The 13,381-nt window shown below is 50.0% G+C and overlaps 1 protein-coding gene across 2 annotated transcripts in view; it reads left to right on the top strand.

The window, feature by feature from the left end:
* Window positions 1-13,381, top strand: part of EXOC3L4 (exocyst complex component 3 like 4) — a 424,048-nt gene that overhangs the window by 354,173 nt on the left and 56,494 nt on the right. For both annotated transcript variants that reach the window (XM_086937846.1, XM_086937847.1), the window contains exon 10: window positions 2,995-3,051. In XM_086937846.1, the coding sequence (XP_086793972.1) occupies window positions 2,995-3,051 (57 nt within the window). The remainder of the gene's footprint in view (window positions 1-2,994; window positions 3,052-13,381) is intronic.

The raw sequence follows: 13,381 nt of genomic DNA on the forward strand, positions 1-13,381 counted from the left end.
ATCAAGATTTAATTTTTTCTAATAAAGGCCTGACTGCCACTTTATTCCATGGCTTAGGAAAATATCCAGTGGCAATAACTTTATTCACAGTAGTTGTCAAATCCTCTGTAACTATCCCAGAAATCTGGTGCAGAGTTTTTGTGGGCAAGGGTCATAAGGCGAGCCAGACTTGATATTGAAAAGGAACTTCTCAACCTGTTCATTAAAAATCGGACGGAAGAACTACAGTGTTGTTTTGTTCACTGCAATAACATTTCTAGTCATTGTATCTGAGATCCTGCTCACCTAATCCTATAGAAAGTGCAATTTCTCCTACTCATTGGCAGACACACATAAAAGAGAAATATAAGTGGAATTTCTGATTAAGACAAATATGATGCAGATTACTCAAGGGGCAGCCAGAGGTATACGGAGGAGAGGTCTAAAAATGGCCAACAAAAGGGTGTAATTGTATTTGTGCATGTTCTAAGTAGGCGAATTAAGGTCCAGCCATTTTTGAGAAAATCCAAAAATGTACCTGTTGCTTTTCTTCGCTACATTAGGAAAATTGAAAACAGAAACAGCAATGTGAGTGGATAATGCCCCCAGTGTTCTTGAAATAAAGTGAACATATTGGGTAGAATTCCTCCAATTGTCTTGGAAGTCAACCATCTTGTTTCCCTCCTGTTTGCGAACATCAAGATGCTGATACGTCAAAGGAGAGAAAACAAAAGAAATTGGTTATTTATCCTCACAAAACTCACTAGATAAGTGAAAAAGTGTTCAAATGTTTTTGCATATTTTTTTGGGAGGGGAAAGGGCCACCAGTTGTAAGTAAAATGGAAAGTGTTCCATCAGTACCTTATCTGGTAAAATACGATAGTTGAAACACAGGGCCTGATTCACAAAGGGCCTACGCACTCGTGTCGGAGCCTCCATACTCATGGCGGGATATCTGCCTTGCAGTTTCTCACTCCAGAGGTCCCACCACGATTGCAGACCCCCCGACACGACTGGAGGACCTCCGTCACAAGTGTGGAGGCCCTCTGTGAATCCGGCCCACAATGTTGATGCACCACCATCAAAGCCATTACATCATATTTCTACATACAGAAGCACGTCATGCAGTAATTGCAATGCCTGCTACTTTACGTAAAACAATACTGAAGAACTCGGAAAACGTCATCTCATCCCTTGTGTCACAGGCAAGACTGTTTATTCCTCTGTGATTCCCCCACAAATACGTTTCATGGAAGCACTACAGTAAGCTATGTAACTATGTTTTCTGGGCTTGTTTATTATTGAGATTTTGTATGGTTATGGTTAACAAACTGCAGGAATCTCGTTTTTCAAGTGATTTTAGGTCCAGCTGCAGACAGCTTTAGCTATTTGGAAGAGCTTTTGTTATAAATTCTTTAGAATTTATAAATAGAGTGTACTCTCTTAATGCATGTTATTTGCTGTTAGGTATATCATTCTAGCTAATGTAGACTTCTTGTATTTCAGTGCGTGCAGGACTATTTTACCTCTAGATGATTGCAAATGGCTAGGTCCAAACTGGAATGGCATGGCGAGCAAATAAAACTTGGATTTAATCCACATCTGTGGCTGGGAGTGAATGTTTGATTTGTTCAACATTCTGTCCATAATCTGTACTTTTTGTATTTGTCACCCTAAGTGGGAAGGGTATGCCCAGACGTGGGTACAGTGCATGCTGGGCCACCAGATTCAAGCTAGCCTGGCTGATTAGGGGTGATACCCCGAAACTGTCCCAGGATGCTTGTTTCTGGTCCAGGGAGGACCTTATCTGGCGTTTTGGGCTGGACTGTTCCCATGGGGAGCAGGGTGAAGATGGATCTGCATATGGCTAGGTCCAAGCTGGAAGGGCATGGCGAGCACAGAGCAAAACAACTATGGATTTACCCAGATCTGTGACTATGGATGAATGTTTGATTTGTTCAGCATTCCATCCATCATCTGTTCTTTTTGCATTTGTCGCCCTAATTATCATTCTACCTTCTGTGGACTTCTTATATTTTTACTGCATGCAGGACTATTTTACATCCCGATGATTGCATATGGCTAGTTCCAAACTGGAATGGCATGACAAACAAAAAATGAAGGATTTAACCCAGATTTGTGACTGGGGTTGAATGTTTGATTCGTTCAGCATTCCGTCCATCATCTGTTCTTTATGCATTTGTTGCCCTAAGTGGGAAGGATATGCCCAGACGTGGGTCCCGTGCTCACTATGCCCCCGGGTTCAATCTAGCCTGCCTGATATGGGTTGATACCCCGAAACGGGTCCCAGTATTCTTTTTTCCGGTCAAGGTGGGACCTGGCCTGGCAGTTTGGGCTGGACTGTTCCCATGGAGATCAGTGTCAAGACTGATGTGCATATGGCTAGGTCCAAGCTGGAATAACATGGCGAACTAAAGTTGAGAGCTAGCCGCAGAGGCTTTACCAATGTTTGTTTTCTTTATTTGATCCAAAGTTATTAGGCTGAATTTCTGCCTTACCCAGAACTATTTCAAACTCTTTGTGTACACCTCTTGTGTGCTGCTTCACTTAAACAGTATTCAGGAGGATCTTTATTGTGCTTCAAAGTGTGGAAATATCATTTACAAATGATTGTGAATCACCAATAAATTTGCCCTTAGCGGTCCAAAGTTTGCATAGGATTTACCGGGCCACTACTCAGACTCACCCCTATGCACACCCACTGATGTAAGTTAAGTTTAAAACCTCACATAAGTAGACTGCAACAACTTACTGTATTTTTTGTCTCTTTTACACTTTATGACACAATGGCATAGACTTTTTTCCTGACATAAATCTGACTTACACCTAGAAAAGTGCTTGGCACATTGAATTACACAACAATATCTGAATAAGGATTGATTTAAGATTTAAGTTCCAACATGTAATCATTAACATTCATTAATGTAACCCAACTTGCATTTACAACACTGGCCCATCTCATGCCCTTTTACATGTTGCTTCAAATCTTTTTAGATTCCTGCCAGTGATGATTTCCCTCCTGAGACAGCCACAATCTGTACTTGTAAAGTGGTAAGTACAGTACATGCAATGGATGTTTCCCAATGTACGTATTTAAAGCGACATAAAGGCAGTATAGATTTGTATTGATCACTTCTAACAGTTTTGTGCTTATGCGCTAGTTTATTGTCCTGTTGGCAATGGCTCTTAATGTTTGCTCTGTTTGTATTTACCAATACGTGTCATGTGATGTAAACTATTGTGTAATGATATTTTGTGCTGGCAACCTTATACTTGCCATGTGGTGTAAAATGTATGTTGAGTGAACTAGTACTATTCTCTGCTACCATGTACTCTCCCATTGTGTCTGTTATTTTATGTACATGTGCAATGTTTCTGTAGTCTTCATTTTTGGCTCTGGCTTACAGATCGTGAACAAAAATGAAAGTAACAAAAGAGAAAGGGAACCTGGTTTACATGTGACTTTAATGTGTTTTATATTTGTATGGTGTTAAATACGTTTCTTTTAGTCAAAAGATGGAAATCAGTGTGCAAATTTGCATTGGAAAGACTAATTTATAAAACAGTGTCCACAATATGAAGTGTATAGTTTACACCAGAACTTAGTAAGTTACTCACTTCACTGAAGAAATTGGTGTTCGTGCACATTAATGCATGTGCAAAATGAAATTGTGTGTGGATCTTTTAAGGTCCCAGCATAGACAGCTTTAGCTATTTGCTAGAAAGATCTGTTTGTTTTAAATTCATGCATTCTTAAAGTGGACTTTATGTCAGCCACCTGATCAGGGATAGGTAGCTTTTTGGAGCCAGGTAATCACTCAGGGCCTGATTCACAAAAGTAATCTGAGATAAAATCCTAACTTTACGACTAGGATTTTGTTTCAGTTAAACTTAAGTTTATCTTAAGCAGCTCCCCTGCCTAGGTTTTCGCGCGGGGACACTTCCGAGTAGCCGTGTGCGCTATAAATGCTGGCTAACATAACATAACTTAAGACCAAAACTTAAATTTAACCGAGACAAAATACTAACTTTAGTACTCCTAAAAGCCTTACGTGAATATCGAAAGTCGTAAAGTTAGTATTTTATCTCAGATTACTTTTGTGAATCGGGCTCTCAGTTTATCTTGACATCCCCACTTGACTAAGGTGTACAAACCTACTCCCACCACATTGTCTCCCTGTGCTTGGTCCCCTTATCTGCAATACATGCTTAGCGCATGGGTATCATTACTAAGCGCTCCTGTTCTGCCAGCGCTTTGAAGCTGCTTATATGTGGTATAGACACCATCCGCATGAACAACAAACGCAACACACTGGGCTTTCTGTTTTCCACAGTCAGTTGCTCTGCCTGCACAACAGAAATATATTTTTCGGGTTAATACCAAACCCCATCACTTGGTCTTAAGTCTAGGGTCTAGGAGCAGCGCCAAGAGCAGCAGTGGTAAGACTTCATGGTGTTGAACGAGAATCCGGGAAGCTATTGACGCATGCAGTAGCAGCAGCAGCTAGAGAGCAAGAAAGAGGGAGTTTGTTTCACATCCGGAGTCCCTCTGATACAGGGAACATTCAGTTACCTTGTTGGGATGCTAATTATGTAACTTAATATAAAAGAATACAAGTTGAAACAAGCATTTGCAATGCAATAGGTCTCGCATTTACGTGAGTTTAAGCTATTGGCATTGTAAATGACAATGCGTTTTATTTATGTTTCAAAAACCAAAAGATAAATAAAGAGCATTGGGTCCGATTCACAGAATTAACTTAAGACAAAATCCTAAACTTACTACTTTTGGTATTCACAGAATGCACTTACTACTTTTGGTATTCACAGAATAGATTTACTACTACTAACTTTACATCCGCACTCGGGCCGGAGCTTCCGACCCGGAGGTGGAGCTTCGGGCTTGGAGGTGGAACTACCTGCCCGGATGTGAGGATTCCGGCCACTGGCAGATATTTAGCCATGGCCGAAATGTCCACCTCTGGGCCGGAAGCTCTGCCTCTAAGCCGGAAGCTCCGCCTCTGGGCTGGATGCTCCGCCTCCAAGCCGGAAGCTCCGCCTCCGGGCCGGAATGTCCAGACGAGTTTGGACGTAAAGTTAGTAGTCGTAAATCCATTCTGTGAATACCAAAAGTAGTAAGTGCATTCTGTGAATACCAAAAGTAGTACATGCATTCTGTGAATACCAAAAGTAGTAAGTTTAGTTCTGTGAATTGGCCCCATTGTCATTTACCGTGCCAATAGCTGAAATTTGTGTAAATGCGAGACCTGTTGCATAGCAAATGCTTGTATTATTGGTGCAATCGAAATTATGTAAATCCATCAAGAGGTTGTGCTTTAGCGAAATGGCATTCATCTCACAGACTCCAGCCACGGGCCTGCAAGTGGGGGCTGAGAGGTGGACTCCATGGGCTGGCATAATATAGCCCTCTAAAACCACCCCTTTAAGTAAAAGGGTGTGTGGTAAGGAAACGCCCACAGCCTTCTGCCCATACCAATACTGCTTGTGACATACATGCCAAAATTTTAGGAGTGGAAAGTTTGATATTATTAAAAAAATGATCGGGAGAATGTGTTTCTCTCACTGACATCTATTGAAGCAGGGGCAATTTCTGGCAGAGACAGCCAAAAAAAAGCAATTTTTTTGCTTAAAATATCAGGAGTGGGGGCGTGGCCAAGATGGCGACCTGAGAGGACGCAACCACACGGAGCTCCTCGTCCCAATCCCCCATAGCCAGCGGCTGCCGCACTGAAAATACCCCCACCAAGGCGGAAACGGCGTTCCGCAGCGAGCGGGCCCCCTGCAGCAACTTTTGGCCACGTTCATGAGCACCGGCGGCCGGGGCGAGCCTCTCTAACCGAAGATCGCTGCCGTCCCAGGCCCGAAGCGGGAAAGCGGCGGCCGGCGGGGACGAGCCACAGGCCCCGGCCGCGGCCTGCCATACTCCTCGCAGCGGCGGAGGGGCACCCCAGGGCGGATTGGCCTAAGCGGACCAGAGGCGGCGGACCGGCCTTGGCAGACCCGCGCCAGCTCCAGAGGGCCTCCGGCGCGGTAGACGGCGGGAGAGGCGGGCGCACTACCCAAGGCCCAGGCTTGAGCCTTCCCGCCGGAGCTGGTGGGTCCCGAAATTAAGGTGAGGAGTGGGCGGCCGGAGCTCGGGGAGCCGGGTCTCGGGGGGCAGGTGATCGAGCCCCCGGCGTAGGACTGGCCTACCCCCGCCGAGCAGAGGGGCGGGAGGCCGATTCTTACCACAGGAATCGCAGCCAGGCTGCGGATCGAGCTGCCAGACTCCGGGCCCGGGGACAGCTAGCAGCCACGCGGTGATCGGGCACGGGGGCCCAGTGCTCGCCCAGGGAAAGCGCCTAACGCATTGCAGACCCACTGCACCGAAGCGCAGGCGCGCCCCTCGTGCAGCATCACATCGAGAGGCCCACACCGGCGGGCGAGTGAGGGGCGGCCATTCCGGTGAGCGGAGGACACGGAGGCCACGACATTGAGGACCTGCCTGGGGGGCGCCCAGGGAGGCCCAGGGTGTGGACGGAGGCCTGACACATTAGAGCACACAACAACCGCCAATGGCCCTACACGCAGGGAACCATAGGCCCTGACACGAGGCCACATTAGCGGGCCGGGTGGGAGCAGAGACGAGCCTCGGACCCATCGTTTGAGCCGGTGAGGGACCCTACGACCGCGGGGAGTGCCACGTGAGGCGGGGGAAGATGGAACATGTCCTCTACAAACCGCAGGGGAGGGCGCACCATCCCCGAAATGCTGGCGAAAGGTGCTCCCAAGGGGGACAAGAGCCCAGATAAACCACTTCCGTCGAGCCAGCCTAAAGACAGAGAACGGGACGAGGGGGAAGCACCGGCCACAAAATCATTTATGGAGGCTCTGTTCGCATCTCTCAAAGAGGACATCCAAACCCTCAGGCTACAAGGAGCTGCATCACGACATGGACGAAATAGGCGAGAGAGTGGCTGCAGTTGAAACCTCGGACCAGGCTAGGAGTGCAGAGGTAGAACAGTTACAGCAGGAAATCCTCAGACTACACGATCAACAAACAGACCTCTAGGCCCACACGGAGGACCTGGAGAATCGATCCAGGCGAAACAATATATGGGTACGGAACGTGCCGCTTAAAGCGGAGGGGGGTGGCGTCACAGCTTACCTACAGGATCTGTTCCGATAAGTCCTAGGAGAGAGTGAGGACTTTGAGATCCGAATCGATAGGGCCCACAGGGTGGGCCTAGCACGGAAATCGCCCCCCCCCCCGGATTTCCTGGCCTTCCTGCCTGACTACCCCCTCAAAGAGCGCATCTTGAAAGCAGCGCGTCAGAAACAGCCCCTCCGCTTCAAGGAGCAAACAATAGAACTTTTTCAAGACCTGTCCACGATTACTCTACAGAAGAGGCGGGCGTTCAAGGTAGCAACCACTTTCCTTCGGGACAAGGGAGTCCCATACTCTTGGGGGCACCCCTTCAGACTGGTCTTCAAATGGAACGGGGCACTCCACCAACTCCGGTCCTTGAGGGACACGTGCGCCGTCCTAGGCATACCTATGGAGGGGGGGGCATCAGAAGATGGCTCAGAACAACAGCCCTCTCAGTCACGCTCTCCGCGGTCACAGACAGACGGCTGGCAGACAGTGGGAAGGCGACGCACACCCAAGAAGGGTTCCAGCCGGACCCGGAGACGGTGGCAAACGAGCACGCGGCAGCGATACAGAAGGTCACCACAGACACAACCGCCGGACCATGAGAGGACTTGAGCAAGGGGGTTGATCGTCATGTAGCACTTTTGCCATGGGGAGGCGGGACGGGGGGCTCCAGGTCCGCCACAGCCTTGCTTTCCCATTCTCAGAGACTACACCACAGGCCTAGACTGTTGTCGATTAGGCCTTGGACAATGTTCACACGTTGGGGTTTTCAGGTTGGGGTTCGGGGGGGAGGGGAGGGGTGGGAGGGTCTAGGACTAGGGGCTCGGTGTGTTCGATTCCATCAGAGGACAGGCAATGACACGAGAGGCGGCTTGGGGCTAGGTCAAGGGCAGACAGGACACACACGGTCTTATGGCTGATGAATTCATCCGTGTCCTCTCCCTTAACGTAAAGGGGCTCAATAACCCAGTCAAAAGGAGGGTGGTCCTCTCATTTCTCGAGCACTCTGGGGCTGAAATCTGTTTGTTACAGGAGACACATCTACTAGCGAAAGACTGGCATCACATGAAAGCCAGGGCCTTTCCCCATCCATTTTACTCGGCTACCACCTAGAAAAAGGCAGGGGTGGCCATCTTGATAGCCAGACACTTCAAAGGACGGGTGGGGAGCAAGGCGGCGGAAATCAAAGGTAGACTTTTGGCACACACTGTTCACATAGGTACCCTGACGTTCACAATCGGCTCTATTTATGCACCCAACACCAAGCAGGAGGCCTTCCTTAAGGGGGCGTTATCAGATGCACTGGCAGGGGACGCGAGGCATATCTTGGTAGGGGGGGACATAAATTTGGTTATGGATAACGAGGTGGACAGATCTGGGAGGAGATTTGGGGACTCAGGGGCGCTATCCACGGCAGGGAAGCAATGGCTGATTGATAGAGGACTGGTAGACATATGGCGAGAGACGCATCGCACTGCCCCGGGGTACACTTTCTATTCACACGTGCACCGCACTTACGCCAGGATAGACCACTTTTTGGGCTCCACAGACCTGACTCCTATGATACGGGACATAGACATCACATCAGCAGCGCTATCTGACCACGAAGCGGTGGTCCTTCAACTGGCAGTCCCGCGCGCGCCTCCACGCAGAGGTAGGTGGCGGCTCAGAGAAAGCCTGCTTTCCCGCAAAGGGGTGGTACAGCAGCTATCCCAAAGCATCACCGGCTACTTGGGTCAAAATGACACAGAGGAGGTGGCCCAGTCGACGGTGTGGGGGGCGCTCAAGGCGGTTCTTCGAGGCGACATCATGGCGATCGCAGCGGCGGATAATAAAGAGCGGAGGGAGAGGCGGCGAGAGCTGAAGGAACAGGTGCTAGAGCTGGAGAGGGTTCATTGCCGGACGGGTGCCCCCCGGATCTGGCGCAAATTGAAGGCGGCCAGGGCACAATTGGCGAGCCTGGATCTGGACAGGGCGGAATATGCGGCCCTCCGCCACACGTATTACGTGGGTGGGGACAAGACCGGCCGCCTGCTGGCTAGCAAGCTTAAAGCAAAAACTGTCCGCTCCAAGATTCCCGTCATCCATGAGGACGGAGGAGACGCAGTCCAGGACGATGATCGCATAGTGGAGGCATTAAGAGCCTTCTATGCACATCTCTATGCGGCGGACCCAGCGCTGGAAGATGAGGTGGGGAAGGCCTACCTAGAGACCATGGAAGTCACCACTGTCAACGAGGCGAGCGCCCTTGCGTTTGATGCCCCTATACGACTGGAGGAGGTTGTCTCAGCCATCGCCAGACTCAAACCTCTAAAAGCCCCGGGACCAGATGGCTTCTCGGCAGGCTTCAACAAGACATTTTGCCCTCTTCTGGCGCCGGTCCTCACAAAATTATTCAACTCCTTTGGGGGCCCGGGCTCCATCCCACAGGAGATGCTGGAGGCGGAGGTCATCGTCCTGCCGAAGCCAGGCAAAGACCTGTCTCTATGTGCGGCATACAGGCCGATATCGCTCCTCAAACTTGATCTAAAGGTATTTACGGGCATCCTGGCCTCCCGCCTAGGCCCCTGCTTGCCAGGGATAATAGAGCCAGACCAGGCGGGCTTTGTGCCCACCCGACAGAGCGTGGACAACACTAAACGCCTAATGCATGTTATCGACAAAGCTAATTTCAATGCCTCGGATGCGGCAATACTGTCGGTCGACGCCGAGAAGGCGTTCAACAGGGTCGACTGGAGATATCTGGACAACACGCTGGCGAAGTTCGGCTGAGGCGCCCGGTTCAGAGCCTGGGTGGCCGGTTGTTACGCGTCCCCCCGGGCGACGATAAAGTCAACAGGGTCAGCTCCGAGCCATTCGACATTCGAAGGGGAACACAGCAGGGCTGCCCGCTCTCGCCGTTGCTGTTCGCCCTCTACATCGAGCCGTTCGCCCAACGCGTTCGTGACAACATAGATATCACAGGAGTTAGGTTCGGGGGGGTAGAGCAGACCCTAAGTCTATACGCTGACGACATACTTATCGCGGTAGACGGCCCCCGGGTCTCGATACCGGCATTCCTGTCAGAAATGGAAAAATTCGGGGAGGTGTCAGGCTTCAAAACGAATATACAGAAAACCGTTGTCCTTCCGCTGGGAAGCAACACCCGTCCTACCAACAGGGAGACGCTGCACATCGCGGGGCTAGCGGTTCGAACTACAATACAGTACCTGGGGATTGAACTGACGCCCGCGACAGCCCAGACAGTCGAACTAAATTACACTAAACTCTTGTCGCGCATTCAAAGTGACGTCTTGAGATGGAGACAACAACCGCTCTCGTGGCTGGGCCGCGTGACGGCCGTCAAGATGACCTTCTTGCCAAAGATTCTGTACCTATTCCAGACCATCCCAGTCACCCCCCCCAGTGGGGATGCTAAAGAAGCTGCAGGACACCCTGCAACAATACGTCTGGGCTAGTAAACTCCCTAGGCTGCGGCTCGATCTGGTCACGCGGGTGACGGCTGAAGGGGGACTGGGAGTGCCAGACTTACGGCACTATTTTCAGGCGGCACAGCTAAGATATCTCCTAGAGTGGGCTCGACCCCTTTCCGAAAAGCACTGGTTATTTCAGGACAGGGCTATGGCAGGCTTGCCTCTCTGGAAAGTCCCCTTCCTGGCGCGAACGGACAGACCGGCCTACCTTAAGAAATCACCTATCACTAGGATGCTTCTCCAGGTGTGGGATGCGACGGCAGTCCCTAGAGGCCTAACATCCTTTCCATCTCCTATGATGCCCCTGTTGGACAACCCGGCTTTCCCTCCGGGGATGTCCCCGGGCTCTTTCCCCCAGTGGCGGCAGTCTGACCGCCGCTCCGCGGGTCATTTATTCGATACACAGGGCTTCTTGGCGTGGGACACGGTGACAGTGGATTACGCACTTTATAAGCCGCACCGCTTCCAGTACTTTCAACTCAGGCACTGGCTCACGCATAAGCACGTCGCACCATTGGCTAGCCGTCCTCTCACCCCGTACGAGCGATGGATTATGACTAAAACATCGGACTCACGGTCAATCACCAAATTATATAAAATGCTATCCCCGCCGCCACCCACGACGAGATCTGCCGGTCAGAAGAGTTGGGAGAGGGAACTGGGACGCGCACTCTCTGACAAAGAATGGCAAGACATATATTATAGGGCCCACCACACGGCTAGGAACACAGCCAGCAAAGAGTCGGCGGTGAAGGTTGCCTACTACTGGCATCTGACACCGGAACGCTTGCATCTGGGTAACCAGAGTAGAGACCCCAAATGCTGGAGGGGTTGAGGGCACACGGGGACTATGCTACACCTGCACTGGGAATGTGTGGAGGTGCAAGAATACTGGGAGGGGGTGCTTAAAGATGTGGACACCTACTTCGAGACTGAAATCCCCCGCTTCCCGGCATATGCGATCCTAGGGCTCCCCAACAAACTCATGTTCCCCCTCAAATCACTAAGGGGGAAGCAGATGGGACTGGCATTAGGAGCTGCAACTCAACACATCCTCTCATTATGGGGCACGTCAAGAAAACTCACACACGGGGTGGCTACACAGATTGTGGTACATTATGGGGATGGAGCGGATACAAGCTTCGCTCACGCAGACGTCCGACACCTTCAAAGAAATATGGCAGCCATTCCTTTCCCTGCTTTCCCAAGAATTTACTGAGCTTACCTGCCCCAGATACCTTAGAGTCCTGAAGTTAGCGGAAGAATTTCATGACACGACGGCCAAAGTTGAACGCAAGGTCTAGACGGAGTCCTACTAGCCACCTCTAGGGGCGCACCAGAACACACCGAGAGGGGGAGGGTGGGGGAGGGTAAGTAGGGGTTTGGGGTTGGGGACTGTTGGGGCATGGGTGGGTTTATGGGGAGGTTGGTGTATAAGAGTTCTAGCATGCACTGCTGGGTTTGGTTCCCGCCATACGAGCTTACATGGACACATGGCATCCCTCCCATAAGCTTCTGGTTACGGGAGACAGGCGACACCTGGGGTGTACACACCCGTGCAATGCTCACTTTGTCCGAATGCTGTAATGGTTTGCACTGCTGAACTCAATAAAATAAATTTGATTAAAAAAAAAAGATATCAGGAGTCTCCCTCATGAATCGGGTCTATTGGCATGTATGCTTGTGGACAAGTTTCAAGGCTGATGCTGCTAACAAACCATTGTTGAGTAGGCAGATAATGCCCGATCTTCTCTTCTCCTGGGTTAACACATTTAATTCACAACACCTATTCAACACTCGGGAAGTAACAGAAACCAGCAAAAAGCAATTCCTCCCTCAGTGTGGGTGGGCAACTTTCAACTCATTGGCACTAGCGGAAGTCCAGTGTGTAGTAAGCACGTGGGATAAAGCTGAAAGGACCAGCAACAAAAGCTTTATCCTATTTTGGCCCACAGCTGTTGTCACCTTTGTTTACATAACGTGCCCTGCTCCTCCGCCCGATGCTTCTGGTTACAAGCCTGCTCAGTCACTCCACCACCACAAGCAAACATGTCCGTCACAGCACAATGGCTGAAGTGGCCTGCTGCACAGAGCACAAGAGAGTCACTTGCTGTTCGAGCGCGGCAAATTTAAAGCTTTGTTCTCCAAGAAAGATATTCGATCTAAAACACCCCAATTAAAAACACTAAATCAACTTGTCCAAGATGACATCACTCCCTCTTTTTACAAACCACTCTTTCAATGAACCTGAGGGGAGCTATTCAGCGAGGCTGCTCTATTTGTGGAAGTTAATGCCTCCTTCTGGACCGGTCCCTGGTGCTATTAGAAGCAGATGCTGGGCCATCTTTTCGGGCCCCAAACATCTGGGCGGACAGCGGGGACGGAGCATGCTCCCGGATGTATAGCGCTGGCGCAGAGTTCTGCCAGGGGAGAGTCTCTGTATTTTTCCTTCCTGTTGTGTGACTGTGAAAGGAACAGCAAGATAAACATAAACGCACTAAATGGTGACTGTTTTTTTACAAACGTGTCACCAAGGCAGAGCGCCTCGCCATAATAACTATGCAGTCAAACCATGGCAGCTGAGAAGTCTACATACATCTGAATTTGTATTTGACAAATAAAACAAGCATTTGCAATACAATAGGACTCACATTTACGCAACAAACAGGGGGAAGCACGAACAACGGGAGTGCGGGCAGGGGGAAGGGGGAGAAGGGGGTGTGAATGTACGGACAAAGTAGTGCTCACAGTT

Source organism: Lissotriton vulgaris, chromosome 9 (genome assembly GCF_964263255.1).
Source record: "Lissotriton vulgaris chromosome 9, aLisVul1.2, whole genome shotgun sequence".
In the NCBI taxonomy this organism is placed as follows: domain Eukaryota; kingdom Metazoa; phylum Chordata; class Amphibia; order Caudata; family Salamandridae; genus Lissotriton; species Lissotriton vulgaris.